The sequence below is a fragment of the Rhamphochromis longiceps genome, linkage group LG17, assembly GCF_057381845.1.
Source record: "Rhamphochromis longiceps isolate RC_006_pf linkage group LG17, R_longiceps_female_GT1.1, whole genome shotgun sequence".
NCBI lineage: Eukaryota > Metazoa > Chordata > Actinopteri > Cichliformes > Cichlidae > Rhamphochromis > Rhamphochromis longiceps.
The window spans coordinates 4483968-4504077 of record NC_140573.1 but is presented as its reverse complement, the minus strand read 5'-3'; the positions used below and the strand labels follow the sequence as shown (position 1 = coordinate 4504077).

Genomic DNA, 20110 nt, shown 5'->3' with positions numbered 1-20110 from the left:
ATCTGACCTGATTGTTATAAGCCTTACCTTATATACCTTATAATATAAAGTGCCTTGGGGCGACTGTTTTTGTAATTTGGTGGCATATAAATAAAATTCAATTCAATTCAATTGAGAAGTGTGTTTGTGTGTGTGTGATTAGTCCCAGCTGTGTTTCCCTCCTGGTCCTCATTCCTATGCTTGTGATTATTTTTACATTTGTCTTATATAAATATGATTAAATAAATCCTACTTTATTGAAAAACTGGCTATACCATGATTTGATGACTGGAACAGGAACTCCCTTTATCTACTTGTTGTGCTCCATTATCCCTAGAATCTAGGGATCTCAAAGTCCTCGAGGGCTGGTGTCCTGCAACTTCTCCATGTGTCCCTGTTGCAGCACTTCTGAATATAATTGGTAGGGTCATTAGCAAGACTCAATAGAACTTGACTGCATGCTGAGGTGGCAATTTAGTCATTTGATTCATGTTACAGCAGCGCATAAGTGAATGAACATGCTGCAATAAAAGTACTTTTAGAAGTACATTTTTCCAAACACTTACATTTACTTCAATTTACTTGAGTAGGGTTAGGGGTTGCCACTTCAAAACATGCAGTCAGGTTCTATACTCTTGCTAATGACCTACTAATTTTATTCAGAAGTTTTGCAACATGAAAACACATGAAAAAGTTGCAGGACACCAGCCCTCAAGGATTGGACTTTGAGACCCCTGCCCTAGATGGTATGTAACTAAATCACACTGGCTTTCTTACTAACGGTCATCTATCTGTATTGCTATTACTATTTCTGAGTAAATGTAAGACATGTACATGATTATAGTGAACAAATGATAAAAAATAAACACATTTGAGAAATTACAAAATAATTAGGAATGAAATGCTGTAAAGTATACAGGCTATTATTTGCAAATGATTTATTGGGACTTTAATTAACAGGTCTAAAATCATGTTATTTAACAAACAATATATTGTTATTAACTAATACCCACAAATTCTCACATGCTTATGCCACTAATCATATCATGTTCAGCAATTTAAACTTCTTCATTTTGTTACTATTAAGCTATATCCTGATGTTCATTTGTGTTTCAAGCCCAGGCAGATCATTGTGTGACTGGTAGCCTGAGCCATCATACTTCATCAGCAGTGACGTTTCTGTTTGTCTATTTTTTAGTCTTTTCATCAGACACATTTGCACACTGAAATAAAAGTGTGTGATCACACAAATACCAAACTAATTGCACAACAATGAACACCAGAACACAGAGGACTGCATCACATCCTCCTAACAGGAAGCAGGAAATACAGTCTGAGAAGAAAATGGAAAATAAGTGAGTTGTTGATAACAAAATGGCAACAACAGATATCATTTGCTTGTAAAATTGCTGTCCTACAGACCTTCCTCCACCTGCCTCGGAGGCTTTACGAGGATCATGTGACACAAACTGTTTGTGCCCAGGCTGGAGGCTTCCCGTCATATGCGACATCAAGCTCCGCCCCACTGTGCTCCATCTCACCACATCCATCAGGTCCAAACAAAGTTTCAGGATCAGAATATGGTTTCTTGAGAACTTTGAGAACCCTAACAATCTGCAGGACACATTGATAATAACCTTTAAATGACCTGTAACTGGAGGTACAATAAGTTCACTCAAAGAAATGAAACAGCTGCTAGACATGCAACAAGGCAGGTGATGACTGAAACATGTTTTTCTCCACCTAGTGACGGACTCAATTTAACTGACTTGTACTCACTTCAATTAATTCCAACAATAATGCTGAGGTAAACAAGCACTTCAATGAGAAATTCACTACTTAAGGACTACATTAAAGTTTCATGAAAAAAAAAAAAGTTGCCTAACCTCAGAGAAGTCTCCTTTTTCTGCAGCTTGAATTGCATTCTGAGCAATGTAATTGCGTAAGACCACACGGGGGTTGATGCCGTTCATCACTTTGAGTCGCTCCTTTATGATAACAGGTAAGTCACTTGTGCTATCACACTCCCGTCCTAAACGCATCCTGAGATTTAAACACATAAAAAAGCAAGATGGTAGAAAAATGATGGGGGTAAAACAGATATTCCTGCTGATTCATACAATCTGAAACATTGTGTAAATAAGCATGAACAGATATTTAGCTAGGCAGCACTGTGGTGCGGTGTTTGCATGTACTATTTATATGTGGCTTCTTTCCAGTACTTTAGCTTCCTTTCATGGTCCCAAGACATACATGTTTGGTTAAACTGGCAATTCTAAATTTCCCTTAGGTGTGAATGTGAGCCCAGGTGGTTGCCAGTCTCTCTGTGTGAGCTCTGCAAGAGACTGGAAACCTGTTCAGGATGTACTCAGCCTTTCACAGCTCCAGCCACCTTACAGCCCTGAACTGGATAAGCAGAAAAAGCTTTTTGTTTCATATTGGATGGATGGATAGATAGATAAATCACGGCCTTGCTGTATTGGTCCATTTGATCGACCTTTGTTGTTACTATTTATTTTATTTTCAGTTGTTACAAACGGGACAGACATGTCTGGGGGATAGGAAAGGGAGAAAGAAAGAAAGATGAAGGAAAAGGAAAAACAGAGGGGAAGAGGGACAGTGAGAAAGGACACTTAAAAAGAAAGAAAATCTCCCGGATCACCTGTTGAGAGAAAAAAAAGACAGAAAACATGCAAAAAAAAAAAAAAAAAAAAAAAAAAAAAAAAGCGCAACATAATAAACACAACACCATCCATCCATCTCCATCTTCATCCGCTTTATCCGGGGCCGGGTCGCGGGGGCAGCAGCCTAAGTAAAGAGGCCCAGACCTCCCTCTCCCCAGCCACCTCCTCCAGCTTATCCGGGGGAATACCAAGGCGTTCCCAGGCCAGCCGAGAGATATAATCTCTCCAGCGTGTCCTGGGTCTGCCCCGGGGCCTCCTCCTGGTGGGACATGCCTGGAACACCTCACCCAGGAGGCGCCCAGGGGGCATCCTTGTCAGATTCCCGAACCACCTCAGCTGGCTCCTTTCGATGTGGAGCAGAAGCTGCTCTACTCTGAGCCCCTCCCGGATGGCCGAACTTCTCACCCTATCTCTAAGGGAGAGGCCACACAACACCATCGCATTAATCTAGCTAAGTGTAAATAACAGTAAATACTAAATATTGAATGTTGTTTTGCAGCACGCAGGACCAACAGCACAATGTGCTTTGAGGTAGCAGCCAAGAAAGGTGTAGTTTGTGTCTATGAACAGTGCACACCTGTGTGCACACCTGTGTGGATGACCGCGCTTGTATTCAAAAGGTTTCTCCATGTAATGATCTACTAGATGGTGTAGGGAGACATAGCCCCGTCCCCCAGGGCATCAAGCAGGCATGGAGGAGATCCAGCCAGTACATACCTGAGCAGCCAGACCCAGACACCAAGAACCACCAACATTTTAATAAATAAATAATAAATTAAAATAAAATAAATAATGCTGTTCCATCCCAGCGGTGCTGAAGGTAGTCAGGCCATTAATGGCAAAGGAATGGGCTATCTGAGTCCGGCTCTGGAGGTCATCCATTCAAGGCCTTGACATAACCCCTCTCCCATAAGTGCACAGCAGGACTGTATGTGCCACGCCTGAGGGCATCAGCAACCAGCAGGGAGTGTGGTGAGGGGAGATAGGCCTCCATACTTTGGAGGGCCTGAGATGTTCCCAGAGAGGTGGAGTCTGAGACCTGACCTGACATATAGACACAGACAAACAGGCACACACAGACACAAATGTGCATTCCCACCCTCATGCACACATATACAAACACTTGGCACTCACCCAACGTAAAAACAGACACAAATACATATTGCACACACAATCACACTCCCCAAACATACTCTATACCCCAGGTCCAGGTACCCTCGCCCCCAGAGGGGGAAACCACACCCAGGAGACCCAGGAGGTGTTACCCTTTCCCCTGGGGTGGAGGCAAGCAGACTGCCCCCAGCTCCGCAGCAGTAGGGAGGCCTCACATCCCAGACCCCAATTGGACAGCTAACACCTTCTCCCAGCCCATCCGCCCCAATGGATAATAGAGAACGGGGGTGTGTGAAGATGTGTGCTGCCCACAATATAAAATGAGTTGGATGTGGAGCAGCAGTCCCCAACCCCCAGGCTATGGACCGGTACTGGTCCGTGAGTCGTTTGGTACCGGGCCACGAAAGTTGAGGCTCAGGTGTAAAATTCATGGTTTTTATCGTTTTTATTGTTAACTGTGTTTCCCTGGGTCTTTTCCTGTGTGTTATGAAAAAAAAAATTTTTTTTTGGTTTTATACTGGTTTTATTTTGCTGTATTTATCCGCTACACCTTAAAGGCCGGTCCGTGAAAATATTGCTGAACATAAACCGGTCCATGGTGCAAAAAAGGTTAGAGACCGCTGATGTAGAGTACAACAATTATTCTTTTGTTTTGCATCTTCTTTTCAGTTTTTCTGGTAAACATTCATCAGCGATGCTATTCCAACAAATCAGAGTGCAACACAATCAATCACAAGTACCCTCAGTGCTCTTGCAGATTGGGGGATCTAGGGACCAAATCAGTTTTTCAATTAATGTGCTGCACCAGCCGCTTTTGTAGAAGCCATAAAAAAAATTCTGGCTTTCTTTTCATACCTGTATCGACCAATCCAGTGGATCCAGTCATCACGTTGCTTCCTTTTAAGGTCATCTTGGTTGGTCTCGACGAGCTCCTTGAGTCGGCCCAATAATTCAAGCTGTTCGGTCATACCTGGGCTGTCTGCCACCATGCCATACATGAGTGGATTGGTTTGTGCCAGAGACAGGATCATTGCCAGTTCACTAAAAAGAGACATGGTTATGTTTAAAGTTCATTTTAACCCTGGGGTCAAATTTGACCCCATGGTTTCCCTAGAAAACCAATGGGGTCGGCTCTGACCCCATGGGTTCTCCAGGGTTAAGTCCACCTCTAGTGCTTCTTGGTTTTTCCATATATACATATTAGAGTCTTCCACAATATACCCATTTAAAATACCAGAAAACTTAGCTTTAACTTACAGATTATCCTGGTAAGATTGGCTCCCGAATTGCTAGCATATAAAAAGAAGAACAGATGTAACGATTTGAAACTACAGTGGTAAGCAAGGATTCGAGTAACATTGGGAGTATATGGTGGGCAATTGGCAGATCTTATATACATGTTCTGGTTGTTCTATGAAAAGAACATCAGCCACCATACACCCCCTCACCGATCTTCCATTGTTGGCTTATTAGCCACCTTTAGCTCCTCAATAGAGGCACACTGCTCTAGGATGAGGTCCACCACTGAGCCCACAGTGGCTCTCTCACTATCGCCCTCTTCAGGCCAGGGGACACGACTCAGCAAGCGGAAGGTGTTTGTGAAATCGGCACCTGGAAGGCATAATACCAAGGCACAATGGTGACAGAGTGAGAGGGAGAGGACATATAGGTAGCTTAATGATTAGGCTTCCAAGAATCCTTTTTTTTTTTTACCTGTGTTGTGCATGACACGCAACAGATCTGATACAAGCTCTCGGTCCTCTACCTCTTCTATTCTTACAAGGCCCAGCTTTTTCCTCATGATAGATAGGTAGAACGCCTTATACGTGGGCATGAATTCATCCAGGACGGCTCCTGCCTCTGCTGGATCAAGCTCAGAGCCCAACGCCTCAGCTAGGCGAGCCAGGTTCCAGCGACACACAGATGGCTGTGCTTGGTACGAGTAGCGCCTCTTTTTGTCTGAGGCATTGCTGACAAAGTCTGGATCAAATCTGACACACAGAAAGACGGTCATCATGTATCATATAATACAAGCACAGAATGTAATTTTCAGTTACTATGTCTCCAAACACTGCAGAGTTAGACTGTAAGGCTTCTACTCTCCGCTGCATACCTCTCCATGAAGCCAAAGGGGCCATAGTCCAGGGTAAGACCCAGGATGCTCATGTTGTCTGTGTTAAGGACACCATGGCAAAAGCCAACACACTGCCACTGGGCCACTAGCCTAGCAGTTTGCGTCATCACCTGAAAATAAACAGAAACTGAAAACTGACACACCAGCATGGAATGAACCAACCTAAACGGAGAGTAAAACACGTGAAATTTTTGTTAGTTCTCACCGCTCTGAAAAAAGCCAAATTCCTGTCTTTCCGGATGCTGTGAGCCTGCTGAATTTGAGGATAAAAAGTGCCACCAATATAATCCAGCAGCTGAGCACGGATATCATCCCGCCCGGCACTGGGACCCTGCAGACCTGAGAATTCATCTCGGCCCAGAAAGATTTCAAAAGAGCCAAACCTTCAAAAATGAAAAAAAAAGAGAGAAAGAGCCATGATAGCATCTGTTTTTTAAAAACACCATTATTACTTATATTTTTCTCTCTATACTGCTTCCTGTGTGGCAACCTGATGAATGTAGGAGCGACACGAAGGACAACTGAGCAGCGCTCAAGAATGCGTTGGCCATTGTTGAGTGGATCTCTGCTGACATAAAGGTCAGAGGTAACAAGGGATGCTGCTCGAGTGCTGGGTATCCCTAAGGCAGCCATGGCCTCGCTGCAAAGGAACTCTCTGATGCTGGAGCGCAGCACCTTCCTGCCATCGCCGTCTCTGAGAAAATCCAAAAATATGTCAGATTATTCAGCTCTCAGTAACCATCAAGTGGCCAAGCTATTTTAGCAACTCAAACAAAGGCTGAGATAATTTATGATCAATTCCAATCAAGTCATAATACTAGCACAATTCTTAAAATCTGAGAGGGGCTTTCCCCCTTAACTTCAGCTGCATCCAATAGTCCTTAAAGGTGATTTTTTTTAAGCTAACTTCATCCACTGGGAAGCCATGGGAAAAAAGTTTTTCTTCGAGTGCTAGAAATGTGGTTAGGAAAGATTGAAAAACTACATCCTTTTGTTATTTATTTACTGATTTATTTTTAATTTGAAGAAAACCTTTTCAAAAGCTCTTTACCCCCAGGTCAGTGTGAAAATAATAATAAATAATGGATTAAGACTGCTGAATTATAGCTACTTTCTTTCTTTTAGTTGACAGTCAGATGTTTGCTGTGCATATAACACTTTTGGAATAGTATGATTATTTCGACCTCTGTTAGAGGGAACTTTCTCTGTTTAACCTCCTTAACATTTAATTGAACACCCCTACACTAATCAAATAAGATGGAAAGGCTGGGTGCGCTTATTTGTAACAGCCACACAGCTATTGAGCAGCATTTAATGTGTGCCAGGCAGTTAATCTCTTAAGCAGCTCTGCCCGGGTGAACGCTTTCACGTGAGCTATACTAATGTTTGCTATGTCACTTACTGAAGTGACCTTATTTATCATTTAGCAAGAAAAAAAACGGTCCCGGATGTATAAATATCAACTTTGTCCATGAGATGAGTCTGTATAATGTTTGAAAACTGAGATTAGTATTTTGGTCTAGACAACCCAAAACGTGGTGTCCACATATGTGGGAAGCAAACAATACCTGGAGTAAGGTGTGACTCCTGCGCCTTTCACCTGAACCTCCCATCTCCCGTGTGCACAAGACTCCACTTCACCGAGATACATCACAGCCCCATCTCCGAGCTGACCCGCAAACAGCCCGAACTGGTGCCCGCTGTAGCAGTGCGCCGCTGGCTCGGAGCCTGGCAACAGCCTGGAGCCACTCATATACTCCGGACCCAGAGGATCGCTGAGCACCTCCTGCGCACTCAGGCCCAGTAGCGAGAGCGCTGACTGTGATAGTGCCACAAAAACAGGTCGGACCAGCGGTTGGAGAGCCCGAATTCGGGAGAAACAAGCCTCTGGCACCACCCGAGACCCGGGTTGGTCCGAGTCATCTATTGGTAGTTTTTTCAATACGGTGTTATTGAAAGGTAAGCGCCCCAGAGCCGACGGAACACACTCAGCAGACTCCATGAAGACGTCGTGCGGCTTAATATGAGCCAGTCATTCATAATCACAGCTGTGTGGTGGTGTCTGGGACTTTGTAATGTCAACGAGTGTGAAATAGCCCCAAGGATTCAGTTCTATGAGGTCTAAATTATGTGTATGAAAATATTAAGTTTAGAAATATAATAATTTGTCATCAGTGTTATTTGTAAAAAAAAAAAACAACAACAAGGGGGTGGGGGGCAAAAGAAGTTTATTTGGGGGAACATGGGACGTTATACAAAGAATCTCCAGCAGATGGCGGTAACAAGACGAAGAATGTAACGTAACGTAAAAAATATATATATATAAAGAAGAAGAAGCCCTTAGCAACAAAAATGCAACATGTATGATGTAAATATGTGTGTTTTTAATATTCATACGTTTTTCCTCTAGCAGCTCGCTTAATTTAGAAAAGAGCTTCCAGTTGGATAACGACCGCGTTCAGAGCTGTGTCTTCCTCTGGCTGTGTGGGTAGTTGTAAGGCTAACAGCTAATAGCAGCTAATCAAACTTTTCAGCACCGATCCGAGAAGAAGATGGATTCAGGGGTTTTAATGGCCACGTCCAGAGGTCGGTTTGTGGAGGAACACTTAACACACTAAAACACATTTTCTAAACAATTAGGAGCAGGTCACAGTTGGGTTAACGCAGACATTTAGGGATTCGTTCCTAGCAAAATTAGCTTAAGTATACAACATACCTTTGAAATTAGCTCTGTATGCTAGCTTATTGTCTTATTCCTGTGTGCTAAGGTTACCTTGACAAATAATTTTACAGCATGTCTTATGAACGTGAATGCTGAATGTACAGACTAGGTAGCAAACATGGGGGAAATGAAGGTAACGGAGTTTGAGAAACATTGTTGTTGTTGAACATTCACTTGGAGGTTGCATTCAAAAACAAAAAGCTCCAGTAGGTAATGAACGAAAACGCTTTTGCTCACTGTGAACTACAGAATATTATTGTCTAACACCATATTTGTTTTATTGATTATACCGTTTTTTATTATTCAATACAAAAAAATCACATAATGTCTCGGAAGTAACTGTAAATGATAACTTAAAGTTTACATCCCAAAATCATATATATATTTTGGTGTAATGTAATCGTTAACATCACAAGCTAATGTGATTTTCCAATATGGTGTCTATATACAATTTTTGTCCTATTCTCAATTAAATATAAGATGTAAATTATTTGCATAATTACATTTCATTGTTATTAATTAAATTTTACAGGCCATGCAACCTTTTTTTTTTTTTTTTTTAAAAACAACAAAAAAACTGGATAGTCTGAAACGATGGGCTTTTGGTTAAGCATAAATGGAAGTACAGATTTCAGTGGTTTCTTTTTCTTTACAGGTGACTCATTACCTCTGGCATCACTGCGCCTTCTGGTATCTCCTTTGCAGCTTATGACAGCGTCAATGTGGCAGGTGCTAAAGAAACAGGACGTGATGAACTACTGGAAGGTGGCAGAGTTTGTCTCATTGGTGGTGGATATGGTCCCTGAGCTGCTAATGTGCAAATACAGGACTCAACTGAACCTAGGGTTAAGAGCTAGAGTGAGTACTAATGATAGTTATTTAAAAAAAAAAATAAGGCTTTAGGCTCATCACCCTCATGGATGCAGATAAACTACATGACTAGTAAACTGTGCTGTGAACAAAGGGCTTTTCTACTTTTTTTCTTCCCCTTAAACAGTATATTCTTGAATTGTGTCGAAATGAAGACCTTGTGAAACCTGAGTTTATCATGCGTTACCTGGACAAGGTTAAATCGTCGCACGCCACCCTGGTAGATGTGAGTGTTTATACACAGATTAAGTTTTCATATTCAGCACACCTGTGTTTGACCCTTAATCCGCTTAGTCATGGCTTTATGAGGAACATAATTTTTATACATGTGTTGCAGATAGAAGCCTCAAAAGAGGATGTTACAGTTACCTTTCTTGAGTTGATTCAGACTCTCCTCAAAGACCCTGAAGAGAGACAAGACTTTTTCACGGTGAGGCAGCATAATTTACAACCCGTTAAACCAAATGCACCCAATTGTGTTATTTGTAGTGACAGTAAATTTCATATGAAGCAGATTTCTGTTGTCATTATTGTTATCAAGCTACAATACACCATGTTCTTTATTGTTTACTGTAATTAAGAATGCATGAATGAAAATGCCATAAAAGATAATAATGATGACAGAAACAAAATATCCAAAATGTATTATTTTTAGGGGTTAAAATGTTAAAATAATATATTACACTGCTGCAGTGTCTGGGTGTGGTTTTTATTTGGGTTCCAGTAACATTGTTTTTATCACAGGAAGTCTTTCCTGCAGAGTTTGGATCTCAGTATGACCGTGATCTGCAGACGCTGTTTTGGGAGTTCTACTGTCGACTGGCTCAACTGCTGCCTGTTCCTGACGTTGAGCAGGTGAGAGGTGTTGTACTGATAAATACAGTGTGTAACAATAAAATTTGTTCAATAAATCACTATGATTTAGTGAGTCACTATATAGGATCATTGTACAAATACTGATGTGGTAATATAAAGGAAGTGTTATATGGAGGTTTCCCACAAAATTACCAAAAAGACCCCACCCCAATTAATTGTATGTTTACAGCTATTTGGTACAGCTCTTAAGTTTAATGCAGTTTAATACAGCATATATGAAGCTTCAGTAATTTGAGTCTTTGATGTCAGAAAGTTGGCAATTCTACTTTGTGTTTATTATTACAGTCATGGTGATAGTGATGTATTGAGATTTTATAGAGATGTGACATTAAGTTGTCTGCCATTTTGGACAATCATGGTGACAATGTAGGATCAAGTGAATAAGGCCCCAGTCACTCAGGCCTAAAGACCAGTCCACAATCATCTTGTAGCCACTGGTCATGAGCGAAAAATGAGTGTTCCTGATAGTGATGTGTCGGTCGCGAACGAAACGGCTCTTAGAGCCGACTCTTTGAAGTGAACGACGCGAGCCGGCACCTTATTGGGAGTCGTGGGTTTTTTTTTTTTTTCTTTCTCTCACCCTCTCTCTCGCACTTTTTTTCCGCTTCACTCCGCACGCGAGCCTTGTGCTTTGCGCTGGGAAGAGGGGGGAGGGGCAGTAGTTACACTCTCAGTAGCACAGGAACAGAGCGGGAGGGAAAGAGAGCCAGGGACAACAACGTCACATTAGAAAGGTATAGTAATCATCTACAACTATTTTCATTTGCGGATGATAAAGGATTCAGAAAGTTTATTCATGCAGGCCCATATGACAGAGAATGTGCATCTTCTTTTTGTTTTCGTATTTTAATTTATATTTAATTGTGTTGTGGTTTGCAGTGTTTTGTGTTGTTTCACTTTAAATTTGTTTAAAAGGAAAAAGCTGAAAATTTAAATAGTTAAAAGTTGAAATGTAAATAGTTGGTTTTTGTATTATATGATTTATTTATTACATTTTATGTGGAGTGAATAAATAAAAGTATATTTACAGTGGCCCCTAGAGACAAAGCACATAAAAACTCCAAAACACGTACAAAACACAACAGAAGTGCTCCAGGATGCTGGGCGCAGTGTTGAGCTTTTGTTACCTAGTGGCTACACAAGCCAGCAAGTACCAACAACCGGATTTGGTGTGTGGTAGTAACAGGTAAATGAACTTTTTTTTTTTCAATTATTTGAACATATATGAGTGCTTGTGTATAAATACACACACACAATACACATGTGCTTTCAATTGTGTAATTTAAGTGATCTAGGTAGCTCTGGTTTGGAAGTTCAGTTAATGCTAGAAATGTGTTTTGGAGTTTGTACGTGATTTTTGGAGTTTGTATGTGCTTTGTCTCTAGGGGTCACTGTATATATTTATATATAAATAAAACCACTTTTTTTTTCTTTTACATTAGTAATTCTTTTTGTGAAAGAGCCGGCTCTTTTTAGTGAGCCGAGCCGAAAGAGCCGGTTCTTCAAAAAGAGCCTAAAATCCCATCACTAGTTCCTGACTGGTTGTGTTTGGTTGCTCGAGGTTGATGATAGTTGCTGGGAAAATTGCTGAAGCCTCAGTCAGGCAGAGAGTCATTGGCCCTGTACTATGAAGCAAGTTCGGTATACCCAGGATATATTTATGCCATCTGGCTTCAGATTTTTTTTAAAGATTTTTTAAAATATTTTTTAATATACAATAACAATAAAAAGGTTATGTACATAAAATCCAAACAACAAAACTGGTTGAAAACCTACAACTTTCTGTCCATGTAGCATTTATTCCAGTAGTCTTTGCACTATATGCTCATGCTCATCAGTTCACAAAATGTGTTTTTTGTCTAACTCTTAAAGGTAAATGGATAAGAGCTCCTTGTATCCTTGTATTTGTCTAACTCGGTGTCTTTGTTTAGCTTTCACTGTGTCAGCATATTTTACTCTGAGCAGTCAGTTTTAGTAAAGTTTCAAGCCCAATGACACAAGAAATTACTGCTAATAAATTATATGTTAAATGAGTCAAAATAAGTTAAAAATGTATTTTTATTAAAAATATATAATAATAATAATATATATTATGAATAATAATAATAATAATAATAATAATAATAATAGTATTATTATTAAAATGCTTCTGCATTCTTAGTCCTAAACCAGTGATGAATCTTACACCTGTTGTAATTTTAGGATCCTGTATGGGTCTGTATTATAGATGTGTAGAAAACTGCAAAAGGTCGAATCAACACGTAACAAATTAATGCTCTTAAATGAAAGCTGTGACCTAATATTTTAAAACCTACTTATTGTAGTGTCACCTGTTATGACATATGGAAAAAGATAAAGTTTATGATTAATACGAACTACATTATGTCACTGCTAATAATGCCACGTGCATTAGTAACACTGTTTAGGAACTGGTAACTGTCTGCACTTCTGAGGATTTAGGCCTTTTCATTTATTTAATCACTTGTACTAATAATACCTGAACTACAGTAAAGGCACATTTTACTTGATAATACCAATGGTTCAGGTTGTTTTTAAGCTATTTTTGAAGTTCAAACCTGTGTTTAGGTAATTAATTCAAGTATACTGCATATTTATTACCTTTACCACAGACTGTGTCCTGGCTCAGAGCTGAATCCTCTGCATTGGAGGATTGTGTTCATGCAGTCTGTGAACCTGCAGATCTGAAAAATCTGCTCCAACACCACAAAAACCTTGCGCATTTAGAGCAACATGGTTAGTCACTTCTTGCAATCGCATCAATTGTATTTTACATTTTTGTGCAAACCAGTGGAAGTAACTCATGAATCTACCTCATTCCGTTTGTGCAGTTCCACCTTCAAGTATGGGCGACAGCATCGTTTCCTCACTCTCTGCAGTCCTCCCCAGCAGAGGATCAAAATGTATAGAACAGGCCAACGAGTCAGATCCACCACAGGGTACCGGTGAAGACGCACACACTGTGACATTTGTGGATGACATTGCAGTTGAAATAATCGCAGTGACTGATTATGCAGAGGTTGAATTGGGTCCAAGCACTGATATTGAAGTGCTGATGGGAGAACACTGCTTTGAAGGAAGAGGTGCTAATGCAGTGGCTGAAGATTCATTGGTCACATTTGCTGAAGAGAGAGCCAAGGAAGAGGGGTCAGGTGAAGCAGATGAGAAAGAAAGACAAGAAAAATCAAACGCCCATTCAGAAGTGAACATGGTTGACTCGGCATCCCCTCAGCCTGTAATGCCTGCGGGGCCGCATGACTGCCCTGACTGCGAAAAGAAATTCAAGTTTGCGTCTTCACTAATTGCCCACAGAGTCATCCACACCGGGGAGCGCCCTCATCGTTGCAGCGACTGTGGCCGCTGCTTCTCCTTCAGGCAGTCCCTCGACAGACACCGGCACACACACAAAACTGGGCGCAAGTATAACTGCCTCATCTGCGGAAAGATCTTCAACTCCCTGTCAGCACGCACTGAGCACAAGCAAACGCACATGAAAGACTACGTTTACACCTGCCAGCAGTGCAACAAGACATTTAACTGGGAGCTGTCGCTTGCGAGGCATCTAAAAACTCACACTGATGGGCAGACTGCAGACGTGCCTACAGACCGCTGTGAAGATGGGAAAGACTTTGCGATGGCCGAGGCCAACATCAGTGAGGCTAATGTTGAACTCTCTGAACTGCAGTGCCAGGTGCAGGCAGATGATAACTGCAGCCCAGACGGTGAGCAACATAAGGGCAGAGAGCCTCAGGGTCTCATCTCTGAACCTGACAATGATGTCATTACTCCAGTCAAGGTCCGTACAAGTGGGCGCAAACGCAGGCCAACCATGAAGATCCAGCTGATAAATTTACAGAAGCAAATGATGACTAAAAGCAGGAAAGAGATCACGAGTGCAAACCCTCCTCCACTGAAGCCTTTGCCTTTAAGCCGGTAAAATCTTGCTTTTGATGCGTCATGTTTTAGATATGGTTTAGCTAGTTCCTGATTTTGTTGTGGTGGCATGATGCATGCTCTCTGAAACATAACATCCTGTTTTGCTTACACTTTTTATTACAAGTGTAGTTGTACATATGATTGAGTATAAAAATAATGGGAAAGAGGCTGATTAAAATAATTTTTGATTAATGTCTCTTTTCTTTTCTTTTACAGTGCAGAACACTCATATGGGTCACCTGTGGTCTCGTCGAAGGATGCTAATGAGAGCAAGTGTTCTTTAGCATTTTGGAGTTACTGAATCTTTGCACCATTAATACAAAATCCCAGAGAGAACAATTCATAAATAAGATTGAATAGAAAGTTTATTTATAATATTTATATAATATTATAAATGTCAAAGTATTGATAGATGTAGAAATTATAACTTTATTAAAAACGCAAGTACCTTATTAAACAACAAAAAATATAAAAGCATGTAACTGTTAAAACACAAAAGTTATAACAATTTATCCAACATTGATTTTGTTTTATTTTTAGTATGTTTTGTTTTTTTTTACTCTCATTTATGATCATTTTGTCAGGTTCTGCAGCAGACAGCTCATCGGCTGCTTTCTCCTGTCCTGAGTGCTCCTTCCATCACTCAGAACAAGCACAGGATCAGCAGCACATCTATGACGTTCACTCCATTGAGATCACTGAGGACAAGTCAGTTCTTCAGGCACTCACAGATGAAGAGGGAAATTTTAGTTGTGCAGACTGCGAGAAAAGCTTCAGGTTCCTTTCCTCACTAAAAGCCCATCAGCGCATCCACACAGGTGAGCAGCCCTTCTCGTGCTCCCAGTGCGGGCGCCATTTCTCTTTCAAACAGTCGCTGGAGAGGCACAAGCAGACACATACCTTGGGACGCCAGTACGAGTGTGTGATCTGCGGGGAAGTCTTCAAGTCCCTGGCTGCTCAGAAAGAGCACAAGAGCACCCACATGGAAAATGGGGAGTACCTGTGTTCAGATTGTGGGCGCGCGTTTACCTGGAAGTCAGCACTGGTGAGGCACCTAAAGACCCACAGCCTGGATGCTGGCAAGTCAGAGGATTCTTACAAATGTCCTCGCTGTGATTTGAGTTTCAGCTGTGCCAGCTACCTCAACAGGCATCTCCAGACTCACCAGGAGGAACGAGTCCATACCTGCAACTGTGGAAAGAGCTTTGCCTACCGAGCAGCTCTTACTGCACACCAGCGTATTCATCAGAAAGAACGGCCACACATGTGCACACAGTGTGGCAAGGGCTTCCTCTACAAGGGAGGTCTTCTGAGCCACATGAAGATCCACTCCAAGGAAATGCCATTCATGTGTTCTTTCTGCGGCAAGAGCTTCAAGAGAGAACGCAACATGAAGAAACACGAGCGCTGCCACACCAGAGAAAACGTTTTCAGCTGCTCACAGTGTGACAAGAGTTTTGTGTACAAGGCAACACTTGTCAGACACGAGCTGACGCATTCAGGTGAGAGGCCGTATCTCTGCTCTGATTGTGGGAAGGGTTTCTTCTCCCACGCAGAGCTTTTGAAGCACGAACGATTCCATACAGGCCACAAGCCCTTCCAGTGTCCCCACTGTGGCAAGAAGTTCACTCAGTCTTGCTACCTTACTATCCATCTGCGTTACCACACCGGAGTCCGACCATACGCCTGCAACGAGTGTGACAAGAGCTTCCTGAGTGCCAACCGCCTGAAAAGACACCAGCGAACACATTCAGGGGAGAAACCTTATGTCTGCGGAGAATGTGGGAAGGGTTTCAGGCAGTCTTATAATCTGAAAATGCATCAGAGGACACACGTCATGAAGTTTCCATAGAAATGATTTTCATTGTATTGACTGCATTTGAATTGTGTTGCAGGTAAAACACACTGACTAGAAGTTTGTTTGTCATCTTGGCTTGAATTCCTCAAATAATAAAAGTAACAAGGTACTATAGAAATTCAGTCTTTTATTGGTAAGTGTGGCAACAGAAACTTTAACCAAGGTTTGGGGAAAAAAATGTTTACAACAAGACACGTTATTTTCTTTTAACAGCAGTTGATTCATTTTACACAGTAACAAATATCTGGCAGTTCCTGAAAATTAGCTTACACATTTTGATTATTTAGTGTTGCATTTGTTATAAAATTGTCAAAAGAAATTTGGATCTCATTTAGGGACAGAATTCAGTTACAGGAAGGAAGGACATTTTATGTAGAGAGGGGGGTAAAAGTACAAGAAAGTATGTCCTAAACTACCAAGATGAAACGCTGATTTTACTGTAAGAGTGAGTTTGAGCAGCACATAGAGAAGACACCTCAGAGTGACCGGATTATACAAGTTGAAACAGACGTATGAACAGACTGAAGGTTATGCAAAGCCTGTTGAACTCAGAGTGAACTTACACAGCTATGTGCAGAGTGATAGGGCAGTGGTCGCTCCCCATCGCTTTGTTGCGGATCTTGCTGTCGCACAAGCCCGGCAACAGAGAGGATGACAGCACAAAGTAGTCGAGCCTCCAGCCCACGTTCTTTGAGCGGGCATTCATCATGTAGGTCCAGAAGGTGTAGGCGTTGGTCTGCTCGGGGTAGAGCTCGCGGAAGCTGTCGACAAAACCTGCCGCCAGTAGCTGGCTGAAGCCTTCGCGCTCCTCGGGGGTGAAGCCGGCATTTTTCTTGTTCCCCTTGGGGTTCTTCAGATCGATCTCCTGGTGAGCAACGTTGAGATCTCCACACAGCACCAGGGGCTTCTGCATGTCCAGCTCACTCAGGTACGCCCGGAAGTCCACGTCCCAGGTTTTGCGGTAATCAAGGCGAACAAGGCCTCTGCTAGCGTTTGGCACATATGCCGTCACCAGGTAGAAGCTGGGAAACTCGGCAGTGATGACACGGCCCTCCTTATCGTGCTCTTCTTTGCCTAGAATATTAGTCAAAATTAAGTCAGTTGCTTCACCAGTACTTAAACTGTTTGTATAGGTTTAATGTGTTGGTAAAGCATACTAAAAATGTCTCTGTTGGTTTCATCTAAAATTTTATACTGATAAGGCAAAAACATTAGTTTTTCAAGAGCAGGAATCTGGTAATCACACAATGTGCTCATTATGGGAGGACCTTCTAAACTACCAATGGGGCTTCATGCTAAACAGTCCCTATTTGCTGTTATCCACTAATAATTTAAAATAATCATTTACTTCAAACATAGAAGATTACACATCTTTAAAATGTTGCTGTACATGTTTTTTTGCCATTTCTAGGCACCATAAATAACTAAGCAGAACACAAAGTTCACCCTTACCAATTCCATAGGTCACTTTGATGGGTTCAGTCTTGCAGAGCATAGCCACCCCACTGTAACCCTCCTTGTCACCTGATGCAGCCCAATACTTGTGAGGGTACTCAGGCATTGAGGTGATTTCAGCAGGGAGGGCTTTCTCTGCACACTTTGTCTCCTGTAGGCATAAAATGTCTGGATCCTCCTCTCGCACCCACTGGGAAAAGACAAATGTGCTTGTTAGTATCAGTCAGTCTCAAAACTAGCTAATTAATGCTTCTCCAGACAGCAAACTCACATCCAGGCCCTTCTTTTTAACCCAGGCCCTCAGCCCATCCACATTCCACGACGTGATCTTCATGTTTGCGTTGCGTCCGTCTTTGCTGGTCATTTTGTCAGGAGGGTCATCATACAGTATCGGAGCCTCTGGTTCCTTGGCTGCCTTTGCTTTCTTTGAAGGAGCTGTGAAATGAAAGACAAATAGCACAGGGTTGGATAATAGATGATGTTGGAAAATCTATCTATAGTAAAGGAAAAATCCATTTCAGTTCATCAGGGCATGCTGGTAGTACCAGAGGCTGTGTCATTTTCTCCTTCCACAGCTGCCTCTTCTGCCTTCTTGCCCCTCTTCATACTTGAACTCACTCGGACGGCAAGCACACCTCGCAGACACACAACACCACAGGCACCGCTGAAAAACACAACAAGAACCATTTAAGTAATGCATCTGTTCAGTGCACAAAGGTCAAATGCTGCACCAGTATGCAGGACACACAGGAAGGAATCTCATACATAATAGAAAACAATCTCAACATTGAGGATTTGTTGCGTTTCCACTTTTATGTCTTTGTGTACACGTAATCAGCGTTTTAAAATGTAAGCCACAGCAGTCTGAAACAATCAACTCTGTATATTTTTTATTTATTGTTTACTCTATTTAATTTGTAAAATGTGTACACACACACACACACACACACACACACACACGTAGAAAAATATTTAGTATACACATCCAGAAATGCATATACTATTATATATTGTACATATATTTATTAGTTTCAGATGTAGCCATTCTTGTATTTTGCTTGTTTACATTATTGTATTTTGCACAACTCTGTTGCTTGTGAAGCTCGCACACAAGAATTTCACTCACATGTGCTGTACCAATGTACCTGCACATGTGATGTGACAATAAAAGTGATTTGATTTGATTTTGATTTGATTTGATCATCCTGTGTTCTGGATAATTGCAACCAGCTCTTTTCTGAATCAAGACAAATTCAGAAAATCAGCGTTAGTTCAAGTTTTAATTCAAATAAATTAAAACTAGATTGATTTAGCAGAGCATTTATATAGGTTGTTTGGCTGAATACAGAGCTGTAAACATGATTAAGGCCAACAAACTAGAAACGGAAATTAAAGAAAAAAAACAATAGAAGGAAATGGAAAAGGTTTCAACACTGTAAAGGTAGCAGGTACACCAGAGACGTCTTGAAGAAATTTCACCAGTATGATCGGCAGTTGCTGACTTATGTTATTATATTCAAAGATGCTCAGGGATACATTCAGAACCTTGCGGAGCGTCTTAACTACATCTGAAATGTATTATTAATAAAAGTAACTAATACTGGACAGATGCTGCTGATATCAATGTTTATGTTTGACAGTTAACAATTTGGATAAAATTAAGTCCTTCTATCGCATAAACATACGTAAAACGAAAATAAGCGAACATAAACACAGTGCAGAGGAGCAATAAATACGTACAGTAAGTTTTTCTAGTTCTCTCTGTCTGTATGCCGAGAATTAGACTTACAATGGCCGACTTCAATGTGACTATTTACATCCTAATCACATTTTCTGACAAAGCGGAAGCGAGATGAGCTTTTATTTCAGTGCAAGTCTCTGGTTGAGTGCTTTAAATTCAACACATTGTAGAAATTGGCGACCAGCTGATGTAAAATTAATGCATGCATATAATTTAACAGCAACAGAATGAGCTATTAGGAAGTTTGCCATGTTAAACAACAAGTTTAGCTAACAGCAGACTGTGCTACCGCTAGCCTTTTCTCTCTGACAAAGAAAGCATGCGGCCTACGCCGAGAATGAATGGAAAATAAGCAGCCAGCTAACAAGCTTTCCTCCGAGCTTATCTGATTATCAACGAATGCAAATGCGCTGAGAATAATTAGCGTCTTCATTTCAAACACGTTTCGGTGAAAAGACATGCAAATAACCTTACTTGCACTTTCACAACAGGATGTAAAGCCCAGACAACTGCTGCTTCCCAGGCACTCCCCCCCAAACACACACACAACACACGCGCCACAGCACAGCTAAGACTTCTGTCCACGTGCTTTGCTGAACTACTGACTGTCTAAACACATGCCTGAAAATTACCGAGAAAAATTCCACATTTGTATGTCTTCTTGAAAAATAAATACGTACTTGCTGCTGTAATGTACACAGTTTATTACCGTGGCATGTTAGTT

General features: G+C 41.4%; 3 protein-coding genes across 3 annotated transcripts; 1 reads left to right on the top strand and 2 right to left on the bottom strand.

Annotated features, from left to right (window-relative positions):
* Positions 1-957: 957 nt before the first annotated feature.
* selenoo2 (selenoprotein O2) lies at positions 958-7977 on the bottom strand. Its single transcript, XM_085386793.1, has 11 exons — positions 7479-7977; positions 6401-6604; positions 6116-6293; positions 5890-6020; positions 5490-5767; positions 5254-5387; positions 5034-5065; positions 4632-4817; positions 1866-2022; positions 1402-1593; positions 958-1312 (listed from the first exon to the last, which is right to left on the bottom strand). The coding sequence occupies exons 1-10, from the start codon at positions 7910-7912 to the stop codon at positions 1426-1428; spliced, it is 1902 nt and encodes a 633-aa protein (XP_085242919.1). The 5' UTR covers positions 7913-7977; the 3' UTR covers positions 958-1312; positions 1402-1425.
* Positions 7978-8191: 214 nt separating this feature from the next.
* Positions 8192-16308, top strand: LOC146649134 (uncharacterized). Its single transcript, XM_085387140.1, has 9 exons — positions 8192-8496; positions 9288-9490; positions 9630-9728; positions 9840-9932; positions 10247-10357; positions 13009-13132; positions 13228-14329; positions 14549-14601; positions 14917-16308. Exons 1-9 carry the CDS (start codon positions 8463-8465, stop codon positions 16182-16184), a joined length of 3087 nt encoding a protein of 1028 aa, XP_085243266.1. The 5' UTR covers positions 8192-8462; the 3' UTR covers positions 16185-16308.
* apex1 (APEX nuclease (multifunctional DNA repair enzyme) 1) lies at positions 16301-19992 on the bottom strand. Its single transcript, XM_085387149.1, has 5 exons — positions 19861-19992; positions 18191-18309; positions 17917-18080; positions 17643-17835; positions 16301-17264 (listed from the first exon to the last, which is right to left on the bottom strand). Exons 2-5 carry the CDS (start codon positions 18249-18251, stop codon positions 16750-16752), a joined length of 933 nt encoding a protein of 310 aa, XP_085243275.1. The 5' UTR covers positions 18252-18309; positions 19861-19992; the 3' UTR covers positions 16301-16749.
* Positions 19993-20110: the final 118 nt, after the last annotated feature.

Bases quoted from the DNA above. Each gene is read 5' to 3' on its own strand.
- LOC146649134 (XM_085387140.1), top strand. From the start codon at position 8,463: ATGGATTCAGGGGTTTTAATGGCCACGTCCAGAG. The intron at 8,497-9,287 runs GTCGGTTTGTGG...TTTTCTTTACAG, and splicing joins TTTAATGGCCACGTCCAGAG to GTGACTCATTACCTCTGGCA. The intron at 14,330-14,548 runs GTAAAATCTTGC...TTTCTTTTACAG, and splicing joins AAGCCTTTGCCTTTAAGCCG to TGCAGAACACTCATATGGGT.
- apex1 (XM_085387149.1), bottom strand. From the start codon at position 18,251: ATGAAGAGGGGCAAGAAGGCAGAAGAGGCAGCTGTGGAAGGAGAAAAT. The intron at 18,081-18,190 runs GTACTACCAGCA...TTCATTTCACAG, and splicing joins AGAAAATGACACAGCCTCTG to CTCCTTCAAAGAAAGCAAAG. The intron at 17,265-17,642 runs GTAAGGGTGAAC...CTAATATTCTAG, and splicing joins CAAAGTGACCTATGGAATTG to GCAAAGAAGAGCACGATAAG.